At 49.0% G+C, this 21,185-nt stretch overlaps 1 protein-coding gene across 2 annotated transcripts in view; it reads left to right on the plus strand.

The window, feature by feature from the left end:
* TTC39A (tetratricopeptide repeat domain 39A) overlaps positions 1-21,185 on the plus strand; it is a 1,012,086-nt gene that overhangs the window by 615,057 nt on the left and 375,844 nt on the right. For both annotated transcript variants that reach the window (XM_069642215.1, XM_069642216.1), the window contains exons 6-8: positions 1,979-2,043; positions 3,690-3,789; positions 16,020-16,085. In XM_069642215.1, the coding sequence (XP_069498316.1) occupies positions 1,979-2,043; positions 3,690-3,789; positions 16,020-16,085 (231 nt within the window). The remainder of the gene's footprint in view (positions 1-1,978; positions 2,044-3,689; positions 3,790-16,019; positions 16,086-21,185) is intronic.

Genomic DNA, 21,185 nt, shown 5'->3' on the forward strand with positions numbered 1-21,185 from the left:
TTCATTCCCGGCATAATCATCATTTCTTCATTACACTACGCCCCCAACAGTGTGCTCGGGTATTGGGGAAATCAAGAGTATTGAGTTTATTTCCTCACTTAGCTGGGACTTCTTTGATGATTTATTTCCAGTGGCCCAAAGATCCTTACCAAATAACAGCAAAACTATTTCTCAATTCCCCAGTTGGTTCAAAAGTGCTTTCTATTGTTTCACAAGGTAAAATCTCATTCCTTAGGACAGTCAATTGGACTTTATCTTTAAAGAAAAGTTGGTAATCATTTTCTAACATTTTAAAGCCAGTTTAGCAGAGTCTGTGCGGTCTTTCCTATATCCTCCGGAGAAGCCTAACCTCGGGTTTCTATCAGGGATATTGGGAGAATTATCCCTAGTTTCTTCTAAATTCCTATTGGGGATATTGAGTAAAACTTCCCCAATGTCTTCTCCCCCAGCAGTTAAGTGTTTTCTTCACAAATTATACATAAGACAAAGAGCTTCACAAAACCAGCAACGATTTTGCAAGGTTCCACCTTCTTTCACCTACTCCCAACTGTGGGCAACTGCACTCGTTGAGATGCGTTCCGTGAATGGCGCGTCGTATCTAAGATGGGATATTTGATAGCATTTCCTGTGTCACAGTGAGAAACATCCTTCTTGCAACAAACTCTCAGGACCCAACACTGTGGATAATTGAACTCGTCAAAATGCACTCGGTGTACACCGCTCCCTGCCTAGGACGGAAGAAATGAAAGAACATCCATTGTCAAAAGTAAAGATTTCCCTCGCGAAACACTGAAACAAACTCTCAGGAGGGTAACTGCACTCTGCAAAATGCACTCTGCGAACGTGATTTGAATCAAGCTAATTACTTAAATTAATTTTCCATGATATAGTTGAGGGTGTGGGAAAAGACAGATAATGTGAGGATTCAATTATAAAGAGATGAAAAAGACATCAAACAATATATTAATTAGATGGACAAATAGTTGAAATCTTTTGAAACTTTTGCATTAGTGTAAAAAGGGGTTTCCTATTAAAACGAGAAAGGAAAATAATTCCATAACCAGTGTCATGTGCTGCTGGATATTTAAGTCATTGCAACATGTGCCTTCTGCAAAGTAGCAATTCAAAGCTGGTGCAGGCATCAGCACAGAGTAAAAGTCAAGTTACACAATAAGGCATTTTTTGTCAAATGCAACTGGAAATATAATGCTGTTTACAATAAATGATTCCAGTTTTCTCTCCATCAAGTGAGATGGTAGCCTCTTAGTCCTTGATATAGGTTTATGGACTTCATATCAGCAACTGAGCAACTTGCATATGTTGCTATGCTGGTGTGACTGTGGAAGTAATATCGAATTCTGATTGACAAATAACCCTGCAATGTCAGGAGCATTTGCTGGGTAAGCAGTGCCATGATCATTTGTTGCAGGGAGACCGTGAATGCATTAGTTGCACCAATGGTAGTTCCATCCCTTGGAGAGTTCCATGATTGATTGTGTTCACTGCTGGCAAATGATAACAAACAGGTGTACCCCCACATATGATAAGCAGACAGGCATTCCCGACATGATAGCTGGCTCAGCGTTTACTACTTCCGGGGTAAAAGCTGAATTTGAAGATCAAATAAAATAGAAAGTTAACTGATATTGTTGTCATGCACCTCTGAACTTCCTGACTGGGAAGTCAAAAGTTGGCTCGATGGGCTAAGCTTTAACGTTTTGGTCCCAAATGCATCAGTGCCTAAAGCTTTTTATTTTACCAAGATTGTATGTACCATTGTCTGTAACTACGCCGTGATACCTCCGGGTCTGAGCGTACAACAAATGTAATAAATAAATAAATAAATAAATAAGTGAAAGGAACTTATGCCAAGTGGCATTTATACACGGTACCTACCTGTCTTTTGTGTACTTTGGCACAAGCTAGAGGTTGGTTGTAAGGTGAGAACTAATGTTTGTGATATGTGTTTTCTCTACAGGATGAAAACATGGTGAGCTTTATCAAAGGTGGAATAAAAGTCAGAAACAGTTATCTGACATACAAGTAAGTGATGGCCTAGTTTGGGCTTTAGTTTGTGCAATGCAGAGTTCCTCTCTGCTAAGATTCTGAATGACTTACCATGCTCGTTTCTTACATTTAGTTAGTTCCTAGATAGGTATATCTTCGTTCCTACAGTAGCTAAAAAATGCAGTGGCCACTCAAACCTGAATGAGTTTCATTAATGTATGTAGGACCCTGTTCAATAATCAGGGGCCCAATATCAAGCACTGCCCCAGTTGGGAGTATAGCATTGAGGTAGCTCCACTGCATATCATTACCGTGGTTGGGGAGATGCAACTTCCAGTTTACAGCATCACAGTGTTTACTTTTGTTTCATGTAACAAGTCTTGGACTTTTGTCTGCCTCCCAGCCTGGCTCACTCACGAGGAAACTCTCCTCAAACGCTTGACTAAGGACCATGCAGTGTGGGGGGCAGTGCAGTAATGTGAATTGATTAGTCGGTTCAGTATAATGAGCAACCACAGGGTACTGCGTTGAACTCCCCCTCGGTTTCGAGCAGCAGCCCATGGTTTCTAGCTCATCGGACAATATAAACGGTGCCAGTTGGCCAGTACAGCGATGACGGTAGAACGGCCATCAGTATGCATGAAGTCTAGTAGAATTCTTTACCCCGTATCGTGATGCCTTGAATCCAGTATGAAATATCTACTGGTAGACTCATTTCACCAACTGTGTTTTTTTAACCAAAAGCCGGAAATCCTTAAAACGTGTTTAGGAATTTAAGCTGATATTTCACTCTAGTAACATGGTGGATGTATATGTGGAGCTCACCCTTGAGGGCTGTTGGCGTTATAGAGGTGTTTTTTCTCCAACCCAGTGGTTCTACTTTTAACAAACTTTGAGGGCTAACGGGCTGAGAAGACCTGCAGGGTTCAATATGCCGCCCTGAGGACAACCCAGAGCCGCATGTACCCAATGCGTGGTATGAGCACCTCTTGGTGTTATTCAAGTTAACCTCCTGCTGCTTAATGAGTAAACAGCTGTATTCAAGATTGTATGAAAGGTACACTAGTGAAGTTGTTTAACGATGTACAAATTGTTTGCCCACTACTTTATGAATTTCTTTCTCGTGCCGTAGGGTCATAAGAGCATTTTATATGAAGATGACTCTGCTTTGCAAACTTTAACCACTTGTTTTAACGTGGGACTATGGAGAGCTCAAATCCATGATCAGGGAAACGTTCTATCACATTACAGCTAGTATCACTCTCTATTATTGATGGTCAAGGAACAGTTATTCATTGGCCTTGAATAGGTAGACCGTGGGCAAGTCATAGACCAGACATGATGCCTCAGCACTGGCTGCAACCAATCAAACTAGTCCTTGGAAAGCTTCAGAATGTGCAGGATGCCTGTGGCGCTGTATGCTTAGACCGTGCTTGTTCCCTTTAGCTCTTTTCTAGGTAAACTCCAGGACAGACACAAGAAAGACATGCCTTTGGTTTAGTACCCCTTCCCAAATTAAACTATTCATACACAGGCATACACTGTAGGGACTGGCCTAGAGAAAAAATATGCATGCGTTTGGAAGGATTATTTTATTGGTAGTAACTGGTTAATTTGTCAAAAGAGGTGGGATATTTGCCATAGAACATGTCTAACTATTGTGCAATGCTCTGTTTCATAAGGGAACTTAACAGTCTGGAACAATGTTCGAATTACGTGAAAGGAGAAAACTACTCTCATTATGAAGGGGGCATTAAACTTGGAGTTGGAACTTTTAACCTGGTAAGTTACGTTAGGCGTTGATTGTATTACAAGTGCTGTGGTGTCACATACTCCATGAATAGTATAATTGGCTATACCATTGGCTAGTAAACAATGGCATTCTGTTCGCATCCCAATGACTGGTCAGAATATGATGTGCTTATACTGAGTATTTAGGCCTGGTTGTCACCTGTTTTTGTGGCACTGTGACAGGTCTGCAGCTGGCTTTGTGGACCACTGGGGGAGTGCCCCAGAGGGCCAGGTGCCACACTGAGCTAATGGATCATCGGGCTCGTGACGGAAAGGGATAGGATCCCCAGGTCACTCTCCCTCGGTCTGCGTCACTTGTCAATGGCCCATCGACATGATGTCATGAGACTGCTCCCCAAGACATTCTGAACCCCCCCCTTAGTGTCCTTTCCAAGCTAGAGACCCCAAATACACCATTCTAGTCCCTACAATATTCCCACAAAACACTTAGCTGGATCCCTTTAAGGCAAGGCCAGGAAGCTGCAAGTCCATGTTTTGTGAGTTCCCCAGATTTTGTGGGCTAGTTTAGCTCCGTGGACCCACTTGCAAACTCGACAAATCCACAAACTTACCAAAATACCCCAAAGAGTTGATGAAACCAGGAAAGATCCCAAACATCTTCCACATAGAGCCTAGTATAAATACTAGCACAGATGCCTGACACAGGATTGGCCCAGATACAGCCAGCTCATCCTGACACTCCATGCGCAATGGTGTAGCCAGTAGAGCTCCTTGAGGATAGAGTGATATGGTCAAATTATCTTTGTCCTGTGATGAGGCGTGCTGCAGCGTGCTTGATGGTTTCAAGTGGCCACTGATGTATCTGGGACTCCTCCTGGGAGCAGGTGTTGCCGCTGATCAGGTGGGAGATGACCAGCGCTTGAACAGCTCTTTCTGAAACTCATGACAGTTAAGAAAGGTTTGACTTTGCATTGGAGCAGGTACCATGCTGCTTAAGTCTTCTTGGTAATATGAGTTGTGAATGAGAGGTCACAGTTAATGGTAAAGGTGACAGATGTTATGCTGGGTGAAATTTAAGGTTTGAATTTGCTTCACGTCAGTCTGCCAGTTGTGGACTTGGGCATACGTGGAGAATGACACCGGCCATTGTGGAGTTCAGCTTCAGGTAGGTGCTTGGCACCCTGGCTTGGATGAGGAACAGACCATTCTTAACCATTGATGTTTAGGTAAAGCTGCATGTCATCTGAGTATTGTGCATCTTGATCTCAGTGCAGGTGAAGACTTCCCCCAGAGCATACTGAAGACTTCCCCCTGAGCATACATGTAGATGGTGATGATAAAAGGACAGGATGGAGACATGTGGAACTCTGCAAGTTACTGGGCAGCACTGGGATCTGTTGGGGCCCATCTGAAAGAGTTGGATTCTGTTGGAGAGGTAGGAGGTGAACCCATACTAGGCAATTCAATCGAAGCCCATGTGCCTGGCAGGGAATTTGAGGACTTCACGTTCAACAATACTGAAGGCAGCAGAAAAGTGGAGGATGAGTAAGCCTGGGTCTCCTTTGTCCAGGATGTGTAACGCATCATCAATAACTTGGATGGTAGTCCTCAGTGTGCTACATTGTGGCTAGAAAGCCGATTGGTCGTCCTGTAGGAGATGGTGCTGAGTGAGCCTTTCCTCCTGTTGGATGGCAACTGTCATATAAAACACTTTTCCGAGGAAGGGTAGATGGGTAATGGACGATAGTTGGCCCGGTTATCAGGGTTCTTTCAGTATTGGAGGATCTTCCCCGTTTGCACTGTATGTAGGAAGGTGTCTTGTGTGAGGGGTGTGTTGATGACATTGAGAAGTGGTGTGAGAGCTTTGCCTGTGATGACCTTCACAATGAAGGAGAGGAGTATGTCGAATTTTTAGGTGGTGGGTTTGAGGACGGCACACATTTTGGTTAGGTCTTCTAGAGTAATTTTCCTACATTCAGTCCATCTTAATATGTTCCGGGCTGGTACGGGTGGGACATCTGTAGTGTGTTTGGAGCTGTCATTGTTTTGCCTTATAATGTCCATTTTGTCTGTAAAAAGCTGTTGATGAAGTGGCATTTGTGGATGGTGGTATTCCAGGGCGTGCCAGGGGGTTAATGCAGTGCTTCATGACTTTTAAAAATGCCTCTGCTCTTGTTAATTATTTTCATGATGGCTGTTATGTAGCAATTTGCTTTGGCTCTAATGTTGAGTGTCCTGCATGCTGAAAGGAGAGTTCTCAGGCTGATGAGTTCTTCTAGTTGGTGGGATTTTCTCCAGCATGTTACTCGTCTGCTTATAGTGGGTTTGCTGTTGATGAGTTCCAGTGTGTGTCAAGGTGTGGAGGGTTTATGAGGTTTCAGTAGTGCATGGGTCTTAATGCTTCCAGAGAGTGGTTGAGTGCACTGTGCTGAACGTTGACATTGTCCAAAGGGTCGGATGTGGAACTCAAAGCAATGAGTTTTCCTTCCAGTGTGTCCATGGGAAGTTCTTGGAAGTGCGGTGGGATGTCTTGGTTGGTTTGAGTTATTCCTGGTAGGGGAGTGATGTGTGGTGGAGATGGATGGGTGTGGCTGCGTGGTCTACCCAGTCCAAAGTTAGGTGGGGAAGACATACGATGGCTGGAGAAGTGGTGAATGCCAAGTCGAGTGTGTCACTTTTGTAGTGGGTTGGTTCTCCAGCATGGGGTCTGGCATGGATTCACATGCTCATGAATATTCCCCGTCGTCAGGCTGGGAATCCTCGGTAAAGAAAAAAAAAAACAGTATCAGTTTCGTTTCTGATCTGTCTTTCGTAGTAATAACCAATCACTGGTCTCTGCGTCATACTGACCACAGCCAATGACTGCCCTCTACCTAAGCACCGCCTCTGGCAGCCATCTTCAGATTTTTACCACACGTTCATGTGTTGGGATCCTCGTGCTATTGCTCTCGAGCGTTAGTGCTATTTTTTCACGTTTTTTCTCAAAAACTTCGTTTTTTTCGGTCAAAAGAGCCTCAAGCTCCACCGACTCTCCATCCGATCAACGGGGACCCGTGTCGGATTCGTCTGCGCCCCTCAAGGGTGAAGATTTCGTCGAGCTACGCTTTTGGAGGACTCCAGAAGTTTCTCAGGCCCGGACATGGCCCAGGAGAAGGGAAGCTCGACGCCCGGAAAGCTGTTCAGGATCTGCCCTGGATGCCAGCTGCAGAACGGCTTTAAGGAGGACGAACACTCCTTTTGTCTCTACTGCTTACATGAGGACAAGACGCACGTGGAGAAGGACTGTGCGTTTTGCGGCAACATGTCGGAGCGGACCATGAAGGACCGCCATCAACGTCTCGCCAACTGGCTGGAAGGGAAGAGCCCGTCAGGCGAGAAGAAGAGGAAGAAATCCGAGCGGTCTTCTAAGACCTTTGAGGACGCCCCGGCGACGGGGGTCCAACACAAGGCCAAGCACCGCGAGTCCGCTGGCACCGGGAGCGCCGAACGGTCGGGCTCTACGGGCGCCAGGCAGGGCGCACCCTCCCCGGCACCTTCAGCCACGAGCCAACGCTCTGGGTCGGGTAAGAGGAAGGGCGAGCACCCGGCGAAGCTCCTGGAGAGGCCCCGGTTGAGCTCGAAGGCCCCATCAGAGGGGGAGCGAGGCAGTGTCCCCCCCTCAAGGATAAGGCGGTGAGCGCACCTAAGGTGGTGAAGGCCTTAATCCATCCGGCCAAGCCCTCTATCGATACTGTCGCGGCGGCCCTGGCTCAGCCTGTGGAGGCTACACCAGTGGTGGCGACCTCGGGGCTCAGAGTCTCCCTGTCACCTCGGAGGGAGTCCTCTTTTGTGCCCATCGATAGGACCCCCGTGAAACCCCCGGCGGGGAAGAAAAAGGGGGGGCAGGGCGTCGTCGTAGATTCGGCCTCAACCTCAGAGGAAGAGCTGATTGAGGTCTTAAGCCACGGCCTTGGCGTGGAAGAAGACCGGCCCGTCGGGATGGATCCCGACGCAGGTGACGACGACATCGTCGAGGGTGCCGACGGGGCCCCTGATCGCCCGTCGGATTACCCTCTGCCAGTGCCGCAAGACAACTCGGCGGCCATTTTGTTGGCTATATAGTCCTTATATTCAGAGATAAGGACGAGACTACCGTTGCCGACGGAGGAACCTCTCCCGTCGGGGGATCCTGAACCGGGACCTTCTGGTGCTCCCCCGCCCAAGAAAAGAAGGATTCACCCTCCACCTCCTTTTCAGCCGTCGCGCCCCGTCCAGCCCTCCTCCCTGTCCACCCGAGGGGATGATACGGGGACTGACACGGCAGCGACGGGTACGGACGACGAGGTATACGACGAGGATCTACCGTCGTCACCTCCCACCAGGGCTTCTCCGCCCGACGAGATTGGATCGTTCCACTCCATGATCGCCAGGGCATCCAAGCTTTTCCAACTCTGCCCTGAGGAGAAGAAAAAGGAAGGATTCCTTTATCAACGGCGCGAGGCCAAGAGGAAGACGGTCCTCGCAGTGCCTCTACTGGACGACATTTGGGATGAGGGCCTCGCCCTCCTCAAGAACCCTTCCACGACGCCAGCTAGAAGAGACCGGTACGAGAAGAAGTACCGGGTCCCGGACGCGGCCCCCCTGTGCCTCCGGGCGCAGCCTACCCCGGACTCCGTCGTCTCCGCGGCGGCCAGGAAGAAAGCGGGGGGGGGTGCGGCCTCCACATCGAATTCCCCACCGGACGGCGAGGGAAAGAAATTGGACGCTATGGGACGCAGGTTCATCTCGTCGGCAGCGACGACGATTAAAGCGGCCAACGCCTTGGCTATCGTGGCCCGGTACGACAGGGAGCTATGGTACAAACTGGCTCCCCTGCTGGACTTCCTGCCGGACGACAAGAGGGCGGATGCCCTGGAGATCCTACAGGAAGGCGAGGTGGCGTCGGACCACGCCATCACTATTGCGACGGACATCGCCGACACTGGGTTTCGCCAGTTGGGCAACGGCGTGTGCCTTAGGCGGCGTGGATGGCTCAAGGCTACGGACTTCCGTCAAGACGTACAGACCAGAGTCCTGGACATGCCGTTCGACAGGAACAACCTGTTTGGGAAAACAGTGGACGATTCCCTCCAGGCCATTAAAGCGGACACTGAGACGGCCCGGGCCCTTGGGGTTCTGCAGCAACGACGGACGCCCTTTCGGAGCAGCGGAGGCAAGGGCGCCTCCAAAGGTTCCGGCGGTGGTTTCTCCACCTACCGTCAAGCGGCCCGCTCGTCGTCTCAGGAGGCCTACAGAGGACGAGGCAAGTCTGGCGGACCCCGCCGTCGTCGCCAAGGAGGTCAAGGCGGCAAAGCCTCGTCGAAACAGGATTGAACCGGCAGTGGGGTCGGGCCCCCACCGAAGCACCCCGGTGGGAGGCCGGCTGGCGAGCTTCGTCAGCGTGTGGGAGTCCATCTCCACCGACCGTTGGGTGCTGGACGCCTTAGCCCGGGGCCACGCGCTCGAGTTTCAAAGAAGGTGCCCGCGCGTCCCCCCCGTGGCCAGGAAAGAGCTTCACGTCCCTCAGCTTCTCCTGGAGGTAAAGGCGATGCTCAGGAAGGGCGTCATCGAACTCGTCCCAAAGAGGCTTCGGGGCTCCGGAGTTTACTCGAGATACTTCCTCGTGAAGAAGAAGACGGGAGGATGGCGCCCCATCCTAGACCTGCGACGTCTGAACAAGTTCATCAAGGCGCAGAAGTTCTGGATGGTCACCCTCCAGCACGTCCTGGGGCAGCTGGAGGAAGGGGACTTCTTGTCGTCGTTGGATTTGGAGGATGCCTACTTCCATATTCCCATCCTAAAGGGGCACCGAAAATTCCTCAGGTTTGTGGTCCAAGGGCGTCACTACCAGTTCAAAGCCCTCCCCTTCGGACTACGGTCGGCACCCAGGGTATTCACCAAGTGCCTTGCACCGGTGGCGGCGTCTACCCCTACCTGGGCGACTGGCTCATCCGAGCCAAGACGAGGGAGCTCGCCGTGGAGCACACGGCAAGGAACGTCCAACTTCTCACGGACCTGGGATTCTCCGTGAACTACGCCAAGTCCCACCTGGTACCCGCGCAAAATGCACTGTTTCTGGGAGCGAAGCTCGACACAGTGTCCCTTCTGGCCTCCCCGTCGGAGGAAAGGACCAGGTCCATCCTGGGCAAGGTACAGCGGATGTTGGTTTCCGACGCGGCCAAGGTGAGGTCCATCAAGTCCCTCCTCGGAATGATGTCTTCTTGCATCTACCTCATTCCCATGTGCAGGCTCCGGATGCGCCCGTTGCAGGAGTTCCTGGACGCGCGCTGGATCCAAACGACGGGCGGCTTCGAGGAGAGGATCACACTCGACGAGAGTTTCCGCCGAGCGGTCCGGTGGTGGGGCAACCGCGCGCATCTGATGGCGGGCATGGACTTCCAGACTCCAGACCACCAGGAGACAGTGACCACGGATGCCTCCCCTGGAAGGGTGGGGAGCGCACACCGAAAATCTGCACGCGAGAGGCCTTTGGCTCCCGACGGAGAAGTTCCTCCATATCAACGTCCTGGAGCTCCGTGCAGTGTTCTGGGCCCTCAGGTCCTTCCTTCCGTCCCTCAAGGGCAAGGTGGTGAGGATCTTCACCGACAACACCACCACCATGTTTTACATCAGGAAACAGGGCGGAACCAGGTCTCCAGCGCTGTCCAAGGAGGCGCAGGACCTGTGGCATTGGGTAGTCGCCCAAAGGATGTTTCTGGTGCCGTTTCATCTGGCAGGGATAAAAAACACCATCGCCGACTCACTCAGCAGGGAGCTGCGCTCGTGCCACGAGTGGGAACTACGGCAGGATCTAGTGGATCGCCTCTTCCGACGGTGGGGCACACCCCAGATCGACCTGTTCGCGACGGCGACGAACTCCAAGTGCCGGAGGTTCGCCAGCAGGTTTCCCCAGGCGAGGAGCATGGGCGATGCCTTCTCGTTCCCCTGGGAGGGCCTGTTCCTCTACGCGTTCCCTCCTTTGCCACTGCTAATCCGGCTCGTCAACCAGCTCAAGAGGTCACGGTGCAGGATGATCCTCGTCGCACCTGCGTGGCCGAGGCAGATATGGTTCCCGGACCTTCTGGACTTGTCAGCGTCCCCGCCAATCAAGCTGCCGGTGGACGCGGATCTACTCTCCAGGGAAGGAGGCGCCATCCTCCACCACGACCCGAAATCGCTGAACTTGCAGGCCTGGCTCCTGCAGCGCTAGAGTTTGGAGGATACGACATACCGGCCGACTGCAGAGAGGTTCTTGCAAAGGCCAGGGCGTCCTCAACTCTTAAATGCTACGGACACAAATGGAAGAGGTTCTCTGTCTGGTGCCACGCACAGAAGATTAACCCTCTACGGATTACGGCTCCCCAGGTACTGCCGTACCTGCTGACGCTGGCCAAAGCTGGACTGGCACACGCGTCCATCAAGATTCATCTTGCTGCGATCTCCCGATACACCAGAACCACGGGCCGGATGTCCTTGTGGTCTCATCGTCTGGTGAAAGAGTTCATGAAGGGACTGTTCAGATCGTTCCCGCCGGTGAAGGCGCCGGCCCCGCCGTGGGAGCTCAACGTGGTGCTGACCAAGCTCATGGGACCTCCGTTCGAGCCTCTGCACTCGGCCCCGTTGAAGTTTCTGTCGTGGAAAACAGCGTTTCTTGTGGCCATCACCTCTGCACGACGGGTGGGAGAGATCCAGGCCCTTTCCTGCAAGGCCCCGTACTTGACTTTTCACGACACGAGGGTAGTGCTCAGGACGCACCCCTCCTTCATGCCCAAGGTACCGTCGGACTTCCATCTCAACGAACCCTTGGTGTTGCCTGTGTTCTTCCCGTCGCCTTCGTCGCCGGCTGAGAGGACTTTGCACTCGCTGGATGTGGCTAGAGCGCTGAAGTTCTACGTGAACCGCACGAAGTGTTTTCGGAAGACGTCACAACTCTTTGTGAACTTTGGACCTGTCAATCAGGGGAAGGCTCTCTCGAAGGCTTCCATTTCCAGATGGCTCTCCGGCTGTATCATGTACTGGCATCGGTTGGCAAACCGACCGCTGCCTGGCCGTCCGAGAGCCCATTCCACCAGAGCGATCGCAGCTACCACGGCGTTCCTTTCTGGTGTGCCCCTGCTGGACATATGCAGGGCTGCTACGTGGAGGTCGACGCACACCTTCACGAAATTCTACTGCGTCGATCGGGATTCCAGGGAGGAGTCCAGGGTCGGCCAAGCAGTGCTGCGCAACCTGTTCGCCTGAGGTGAGCCTGGTGAGGAGGTAAGATTGCTTGATGTTGAGTTTGATGTAATGCTTAATGTTGAGCCTTTGCCACCTCCCGTGGTTGTGCATGAGTGTACTGCTATGTATTCTTTATTCATGAGCATGTGAATCCATGCCAGACCCCATGCTGGAGAAGGAACAAGTTACTTACCTGTAACTGTTGTTCTCCAGCATGGGTCTGGCATGGATTCACATGCGAACCCTCCCGCCTACCCCTCTGCGGCTCTTCCCTTGGTCATACTGCCACTTCACGTGCTTCCAAATCTGAAGATGGCTGCCAGAGGCGGTGCTTAGGTAGAGGGCAGTCATTGGCTGTGGTCAGTATGACGCAGAGACCAGTGATTGGTTATTACTACGAAAGACAGATCAGAAACGAAACTGACGACGGGGAATATTCATGAGCATGTGAATCCATGCCAGACCCATGCTGGAGAACAACAGTTACAGATAAGTAACTTGTTCCTTCTGTAACAAGTTAATTCATGTCCATGGTGTCAAGGCGTTTGAGTGGTGTCTGTCTGGTTTCTCTGACTGCATGGCTCCCGATCATGTTGAGGTGTTCAAGGAAAATGTTGGTTGTGTTGTTGAAAAATGCTGTTGTGATGAGGTCTGTGATTACTTTGAGAAAACCTTTGTTGGCTTGGGTGGTGTGTAGATCAGGTGGAAGGTAGCTGTGTGAGCGTGGGTGTTGACAAGTGTTAAGTGAGGCGTTCCGTCAATGCCGATGTGGTCTGCTCCTGGAGGGTGCCTGTTCATGAAGTCTTATGGATAATAGCGAGCCTGCCAACAGTCTTCCCTTTGTGGTCCTTGTCTTAGATTTTGTAACCTGTGAGGACGAGGAAATCCAGGATGTGTGTGGAGGTTGGGGTAAACCATGTCTCTGTGATAGAGTGCCTCTTGGTTGTGAGCTATGAGGTGGTCAGCAATGGCTGTTACATGTAGCATTGGGAATGGCCATTGATGAGCATGAGGTTGTGTGCATGTTTTGGATGTAGAGTGTGATTGGAGATAAGTGGAATGTGGTGGAAGGTCTTTGTGCTTGAAGTATGTTGGATATATTTATGGGGCAACAATTAATGTAAGGAGGTCATTCCCCCCCACCCATTCAAGAGCACCACACCAATTGAACAATGACTTACATTCTTAACTAACTCTGCATTTGAAACATATAACAACCTAGTGCCCCCTCACCTCCTTTGCATTAGGCAAGCCAAGAACCAGGCCAGTGTGCAGAAATAATATCATTTATTTTCCTTTAATTACTATACAAAATCCAAATATACCCACTGATTATCACTAAGCACGCCACCCCACTCTGTGTTATTTTAGAGACGTAGAACACAGAACATATGTGCAGTTTTCATCTACGGTCTCTGCCCCCCCCCCCGTCCCACCTCCTCCCTGCTGCCCCCTGCTCCCCCCGGTAACAGAGATTTGGGCCACTCACAAGAATAACCCTAATGTATTGATAATCAATGCAACACCCTAGAACATGGCATGACAATTTGATTTGACCGTGTAATTTGTAGGTGGCCTTAGTAAAATACATGTCACACTTTTCTGTTGGGCAAAAGAATAAACACACACATTGCTTTTTATTTCTGACTTCCATGCGCACTTTTCATTTCTAGAAATGTTCTAGCACAACAAACTTTATTTAAACCGCTGATCTCAAGAGATGATGAAACCTATTCCTTTGCGAATATGCGGTCAAAATGTACCCTTCTATTTGGAGTTCCTTATTCACTCTCTGCAGAGAGAGTGTGCTTTTAAATCAGGTATTTTCCTTTTACTTAACCCTGCACAGTACAGACCAAGAGATTAATTTTACCATTTGGACCCCCTCTGCTTGTATGCAGGGTTCCGGGAATGTTTAAGAATTCGAAATTGCAGTTTAAAATGCCCCCTCCCCTTTAGGGGAATTTTGGGGTTGGAAAAAGGGTAATAGGTGATTCAGAATTACTTTAATGACTATGGGCCTCATCACAAGTTGGGCGGTGTCCTGGCGGTGAATGCGGAAGGATACCGGCCAACGCTATTAGCATTACTGCAAATCGGTCCGGTGCAATTTGCGCTGGAAATCCGAGTTGCGGCAGCGCTGTTAATCCCCATTCAGAGTCCATAGAACTCAGTGGGGCTTTTTGGCACTATTACTGTATTAATGTGTGCTGCACATTAGACTCAGGAATTGAAGCCCTCGCTCTCAAAGCAACTTCTCTGCTCGCATGCTTGCTGACTAGGTGTAGCCCATCACTCATGAACTGAGGCCTTTTCTATGCCCTCTCTAATTACCAGCACTTAACAATCATCATGAAAACAGAGCTAAACACTGCAAAGGACCCCACAATCCTGATTAATACCAATCATGCAGAATCTTCCTCTTCTCACCCACCTCCAGACCTAAACTCTATAGGGTCACTCTATCCCTTTAACCACAGGCACAGTACTTGTCTAGAGCCTCGCAAGTTTCTTCCACCCAAACTAACCGTCACCTCTTCAATCTTTGACTGCCTCGCCATTCATAAGTAAATTCCATGACACCTGCTAGCACTCCCACCATCATGCTAACCACAGTAGAGTCGTCGAGAATTCTTCCTAGACAGTCCGCAACACCTGTACCTCTATCACATACCCTCGCCACCCATCCCCCCCATAGCAGATTTCCCATCTTCGGCAGTTAATCTTGATCACTCCCATCTGGAAAGAGAGCTTTCCAAGTATCACTCCCACACGCCACCGTTTTGGCACCTCTCTCCTCTGCTCTTATTCCCACTAACCCGCCTCACATCCCCTTTTCTGTTTTACACCCATGCCCCAAGAGGCTGTCAAGAGGCAGAAGTTGTGCAATGTATCTTACATTGAGTCATATTGGGCCTCTTTACAAGTTTGACAGTGTGGTAAAAAACTTACGTTAATTACATTACTGCCACTTTTATTGGCGGAATTGGAGTTACCGCCATTTTTATCAGACCTCCAAATTCCGAGTCTGCAGGAAAAGTGGAGGATTCTCCACTTTTCCTCCAAAGATTGCTGGATTGACCGTGGTGGAATTACTGCTCACGGTAAATCCCCCAGAATCCCTATGGGGTACTGTGGACCCCAGAAATGAGAAATTGCACTCCCCTGCCATCACTCACAATCCCATGGTAAGCCCACGGGACCGAGTGGCGGTAACAGTAAACCATTTTATCGGTAGCCCGTCCTTTACTTTACCCAAAATATTTGCCTCCTAGCCCGTTGTTAAGAATGTCCAGCACTTGATGGGCTGCTTCCCAAAAAGCAGCCTTTCCGCATATGACGCAGGAAATGCGCAAACTATGCAAACAGCTAGTTTGACTTTACGACTGCTTGGTTGGCTAACGCACATTTTAGATTGGTATATGCCCATTTGTGCCCATGGAAGTGTATGGTGCTCATGTACTTTGATGCCTTTCTCTTTTTCCCCAACCACATAGCTGCGTCGGATAGCCGCACAGACGACATGTTTCGGAAAGCCATGGAACTCGCAAATACTGTTTGGTGCAATTTCACAAACTTTCTGCCTCAGAAAAATGCTCTATGAAATGTTTGGGCAAATGTACAAAGCAGTGATTGTGGGTGTTAGATGTAACTTGCGCGTAAACGTACGCCGTCCTTAGATCTGGAGGTAAATGTGCATAGTCCACCTTTAGTTTCTACATCCTTTTCCAGAGGTAAGTCTTACATGTGTCTGGAAGTGTTTGTACATCTGGTGAAGGCCTGCATTAACTTTAGAAGGCCATCTGGACTTGGCAGCCTAGTAGTAGTGAAAATGAAGGGCGCCTGGCTGCCAGTGCTGCCTTTCGAGCCTCGGGGTTCTGAACCGCAAGGCCAGCCCATCCCCGCACAGGTCCCCGGGATAAGAGGCTCTTTGTGTTCACACGGGATCGCGCTTAATGGACGGCTAGTCGGGGCTAATAGTGCCAATTATGACACGCCTGTTTTCTCCTTCCTTCCCACAGACGTTATCCATGCTGCCGACGAGGATTTTGCGGTTGCTCGAATTTGTTGGCTTTTCTGGAAACAAGGTAATTTGAGGGGCGTTTCCTTTTTAACAAGTCGCTTAATGTGTTCCTCTTGTGCTGCTATTTTTATCTTTCAGATTGGAGTAGAATATGAGGAAGTGCACTCGGTTGTGCATCCAGAGTTTCACTGCAGAGAAGGGGCCCACATCGCCATAAAACAATGCATATCAGAGTGTATTATATTGTGTGATAGAAGCTTCTATAGGCTCTCGCCATATGGCAAGTAGCAGCTCCTATAGGGTGACCGACCAGATTTAAAAAGTAAAAAACCGGGACAGGGCAACTAACATAAAAATAGGACTTACTTGAAAGTGGCTGTCGAGGCACTACACTTCAGTAGCGTTTGGAGGAGAAGGGGGTTTAAGTGTTACTGTTCAAAGAAACACATATTATAATTAATTTATCACAAACTAACACTATCTTAAGTTGTAAAATGCGGCATTTCTTCTGTGCCAGATTGTGCATTCCTGCCAGCTATGAAGACCTACTACAAAAAATCAGGACCACTGCAGTTTCCAATAGGAACATAATCTTTAGAAAGGGGCACAGAGTACCAAAAACCGGGACAGTCCCGGCAAAACCAGGATGTCTGGTCACCCTAAGCTCCAATACTCAACTCAGTGCACCTCGTATTATAGACTGCGTAAAGATGAAAGGTAGAAAGGACACTGCCAGAATTCACACACATGCCTACAGGTTCCACAGAGTTCCTGTACATGTGATGTGTGATGTGAACACACGCCGAGCAATGCACCCTCTAAAATGGCCTCCACTACCCTAATCTCCCAGTTGCTCTCTATATTTTCCTCCTCTTATAAAGAGCGCTCAATAGTTTCTTTGCCAGGTTTTTGGTATATAAATTGCATATATACATACATATGTCATTGTTTACTTTGCTGCTGTCCAATAGTAATCTGTATGCAAAATAACAGCTGGTTGAAACTATTCTAAAGTAAATAATGCTGAGAAATCACCGTCAAATTTTTTCTCCCAACAATTTTTTCACACTCTTTCAAATCAGATTCTGTAAATGTATTTTTAGTTATTTATTTATTGTTTACATTGGTAAAGCGCCTAAACCCTCAGGCATCTTGGCATTAGTCGTCATTTGGTATCCCTGCATAGTTCACAATAAGAAGACTTTTTCAAGTACTAGAATGCAATCAGCCCTGAGCCTAAAAGCCAAGCCCATTTGATTTTTTCCCACCATGCTTGTGGCAACTTGAGATCTTGCTCAAGGTCCTTACTTGTTCCCCAGTCCGGAGCAATTGACGGTAATTTCAGCACCAGCAATTTTTTCTGACCGTGGAAACACAAATTTGCCGGTGGTGGCACTGGCTTACCACCAGGCCTGACCTGTCAATAAATCAGGACCCCACCAGAAGATATATGCTGGAATTACCAGCACCGGTACTAACAGTGCCGGTAATTCTGGCAATCCCCTGCATGGAGTCCTTCCCACTGATTGTACTACCCCAGTAATAGCAGGATGTCAGGCGGTGGAAACGGTAGGGGCAGTTTGCTGGTATCCCGCCGGTAATGGCGGCGTCATACCGGCAAATCTGTAATGAGCCTTAGTGCAGAAGAGTTTATCTGTGCCTCACAGGCATGTAGCTTGTTTTTTAATATGTTTTAGTATCATGCCTCGTCTAAGTGTCCCATGTCCAATCCCTTCTTGCCACTAAATCTATGTGGACACGTGTCCATTTGAGATTAATTGACTTTTCATGCATTCTGATTGATTGATTGATTGATTGAGAGTTTTATAGCGTGCTTCACCACAAACTCAATCATATTTAAGCGCAATTCACAGAGAGAATAAACAAGATTGGGTACAAGTATCAAGGACGGTATACTAAGGCAGCATAAGTCCCTCAATTTATTTAAACAAGTGGGTTTTCACCACTTTCTGAAACTGGAGACACAACTGCAGTTTCCTAATCTCCCAAGGAAGACTGTTCCATAATTTGGGTCCATAAACAGAAAAACTGCGGTCGCCTCTGCAAACACAGGAAGATGGAAGAATAGACAAAAGCAGAGGCGTTGCAAGGAGGGGGCTAAGGGGACTAAAGCCCCAGATCTTTTGGTTGTAGCCCTTGATAGAAGCTCCGCGGCTACAAGCAAAAGGCTAGATGGCCCATAGTCCTGACAGTCCCGACTTTCCCGACAATAGCCTAGCCTGGTTCTTTTCCAGACCTAGCAACACCCCTGGACAAAAGGAGCTTATCCCGTGATCGAAGTGCCCCTGCTGGCTGATAAAGATTCTGTTTTTCTGTCAAATATGTAACTGTTATCCTGTCGTCCACTGCCAGCCACTGCAGGGAGCGACGCAGCCCTGAGATGGGTGTGGACATCCTCACTCCTAACACCAGTCTAATGCCGGCATTCTGCGGCTCCTGGAGTCACAACATTTGTTTGCCCAGCACACCAGCTAGGAGGCTGTTACAATAATCCAGCTGTGCATTTGCCAGTGCTCCCACCACTGCTGTATGGTCATTCACAGGGACAAAAGGGAGAGCATGCCATAGCAAGCAGGTGCAGAGAATAGTACAAGGCCTGCATTTTGGCTCCAATTTGGCCTTCACAGCTGAGATCCTTGTGCCACATGCAGCCAAGATTTTTAAACCTAAATGCATACTTTATTTCGGGACCCAAAAAAACTGCAGTCGGAGGGCAACTATTCCCACTAAGCAGGGGTTTTGGTCTAAATAGGGCAACCTCTGTTTTATTTAGATTAGGTAGGAGCCAATTGGTGGACATCCAGCTACTGAGTTTGTCTAGACAGAGACTTACCCTCTGCACTTACGGTTACAATTATACAAAACGGTTTATGGTTACCCTCTCCAATATAGATAATAACTGTTCCTTTGAATATATTTTGGAGAACATTATTTGTTCAAGTTTCATGAACAAGTCACCCTTCTTTTATGTTATTTTGTTCTAGAATATCATGTTTTAACACAATGATTAGCTTGTGTGCTTGTGTATGCATGTGGGCGCACATGCAGTGTTTTTGGAATACCTTGTCTCAAAGACCTGGGCCATATCTGCAGCCCTGATGCCCATACCTGTAAACCTGGCAAACACCAGTGCCAGGCTGCCACACTGATGTTGCCTCTGATGATTGAGGCACATGATACTCGCTTTGGTATACAAACAAATAGCAACCACCTTTGCACATGACCCTCAACAAGGTTGTTATGTCTTTGTGTCAAAGGAATGGTCTTCCAGGGAGCACAGGTTGATTAAACCAAAAAACATATATATATATTTCTGAGGCTGGTGGATCTGCTTAGAATCACATGCTTTGCTTTGCATTGGCCCACATCTAGTGGAAGATGCAGAGTATTGCACATGAGGTCTTCTAAGAACGAAAAGGGACGTCGACAGGGCATGACTGTAATACTATCCCTAGTGTGACGTCCCCTGTACCCATGATCCCTCATGCGTCGAGATCCCTCGGTTAATTGTTTTCCGCCATCGTGCTAAGTTGTTCTTATGCTGAGTATGTAGCTTGAGCTACTACGTGAGTTGAAACTCATCCAAACCTCTTCTGTTGTTTGTGTTTTGACGCACTAATTCGACGGCTGTTTGCTTTGAACATGTCGACGGCTGATCCCGGTTTCAGAAAAATACATTCTGTTCTGACGACGGGCTTCAGCCTAACCATTAGGGAGACTTGGGGGGACTGATCCTACTTTGTTAGAGAATGTATACTCCCATTTTCTGCCCCTGCTGCCTTTGTGTCCGTTTTCCACTGTGGAGCGCACCCCTTTTAAATGATCTCCCAAGTGCAACAGGAAATTTCCATGGGTCGACCCAAAGTTTGCAACCACTGCCTTCCACGTGACGATCTCGAATCCCATTGCATGGGATGCAAGCTCTTTAGGTCCAAGACCCTAAAGGAGCGCCAGATCAAGCGTTGGGCGGCATCCGCTATGTCGGGGGAGTCGGAAACAGCCGCCAGGATTTTTTAATCGGACCACAAAGGCCAAGTCAGCCGAGACTCTGATTCTAGTTACTGCACGCCTGTCATCAGCCTCGAAAGGCAGTTGCAGCGTGCTGCTATGAGGAAGGCCTTTGGTGACCCTGGCGTACACACACACACTTCCCATAAGCACATACCCCTTGGCTATCCATCAAAGGGCACGTCGAGGGAATGCTGCACACTGTCGGTTGACGCCTACTGACTTAACGCTGACCACGCCCACTGTGGTTCTGCCTACGTGCCTACCACAAGGCAATCACACAGACACTTCGCCGAAGTGAGTGCACAAACACTGCGGCAAACACGCCGAAACAGCCGTCGAGAAAAAAACACATTTTTGAGAAAAACATCACAAAGAGCATTCTGATCAGGACAAATAGGCCTCCCGGCCCTCTGGGTGTTATGAGGAGGAATTCTCATCTTTGTCTTCCACCCTCCACAAGAAGTGCCCTCGGGAGCATAAAGACACCCCTGGAGCGGATTGTCCGGTGAAAGCATCTCCTGTGGCCACTACAGAGCCACCAAGATCTTTCTTGACTACTGCCCCCTGGACTCAATCATAGTTTGAGGACACTATGGGCAGAATCTCATTCTTTGTGGACTTCATGAGTAAGCTGCCCACTCACTCAAGGCTCCTATACCTCTCCCAGTGTTAACAACAACTTCTCTCCTGGTCCCAACCCTGCCGCCCGGGCAGCCTTCACTGAGATCTCCTCAAGAGGACATGCAGTCCACACAGGCTGACCAGGATATGTGGGTAGATGTCCACGATGACCCCATTCATGTGGATGAGGATGACTACTTTCAAGACCACGATGATCCAGACATCCACTTTGTCGACCCCTCCGTATTTGAGGGCCATCACTCGTTCCCTATTTCGGACCAACCTCTCTACAATGAACTGCTAAAAAAGGCTGCTCACCATTTTGGTAGCGACACTGAGCAATCCAGTCCCGCTGGGACCGACTTCGTTGAACAGATTCTCAATGAGAAAAAGCCTGTTAGCCAGGCTATTGCTCTTCTACAGCCCATCAAAAAAAGTGTTGCTCCATCCCTGTCTTCTCGTACTAGGGCAGTTAACCCTGGGGTGGAGAAATCTTTGACGCCCTCTCCTT

Source organism: Ambystoma mexicanum, chromosome 1q, assembly GCF_040938575.1.
Source record: "Ambystoma mexicanum isolate Mex_15411 chromosome 1q, UKY_AmexF1_1, whole genome shotgun sequence".
Taxonomy (NCBI): domain Eukaryota; kingdom Metazoa; phylum Chordata; class Amphibia; order Caudata; family Ambystomatidae; genus Ambystoma; species Ambystoma mexicanum.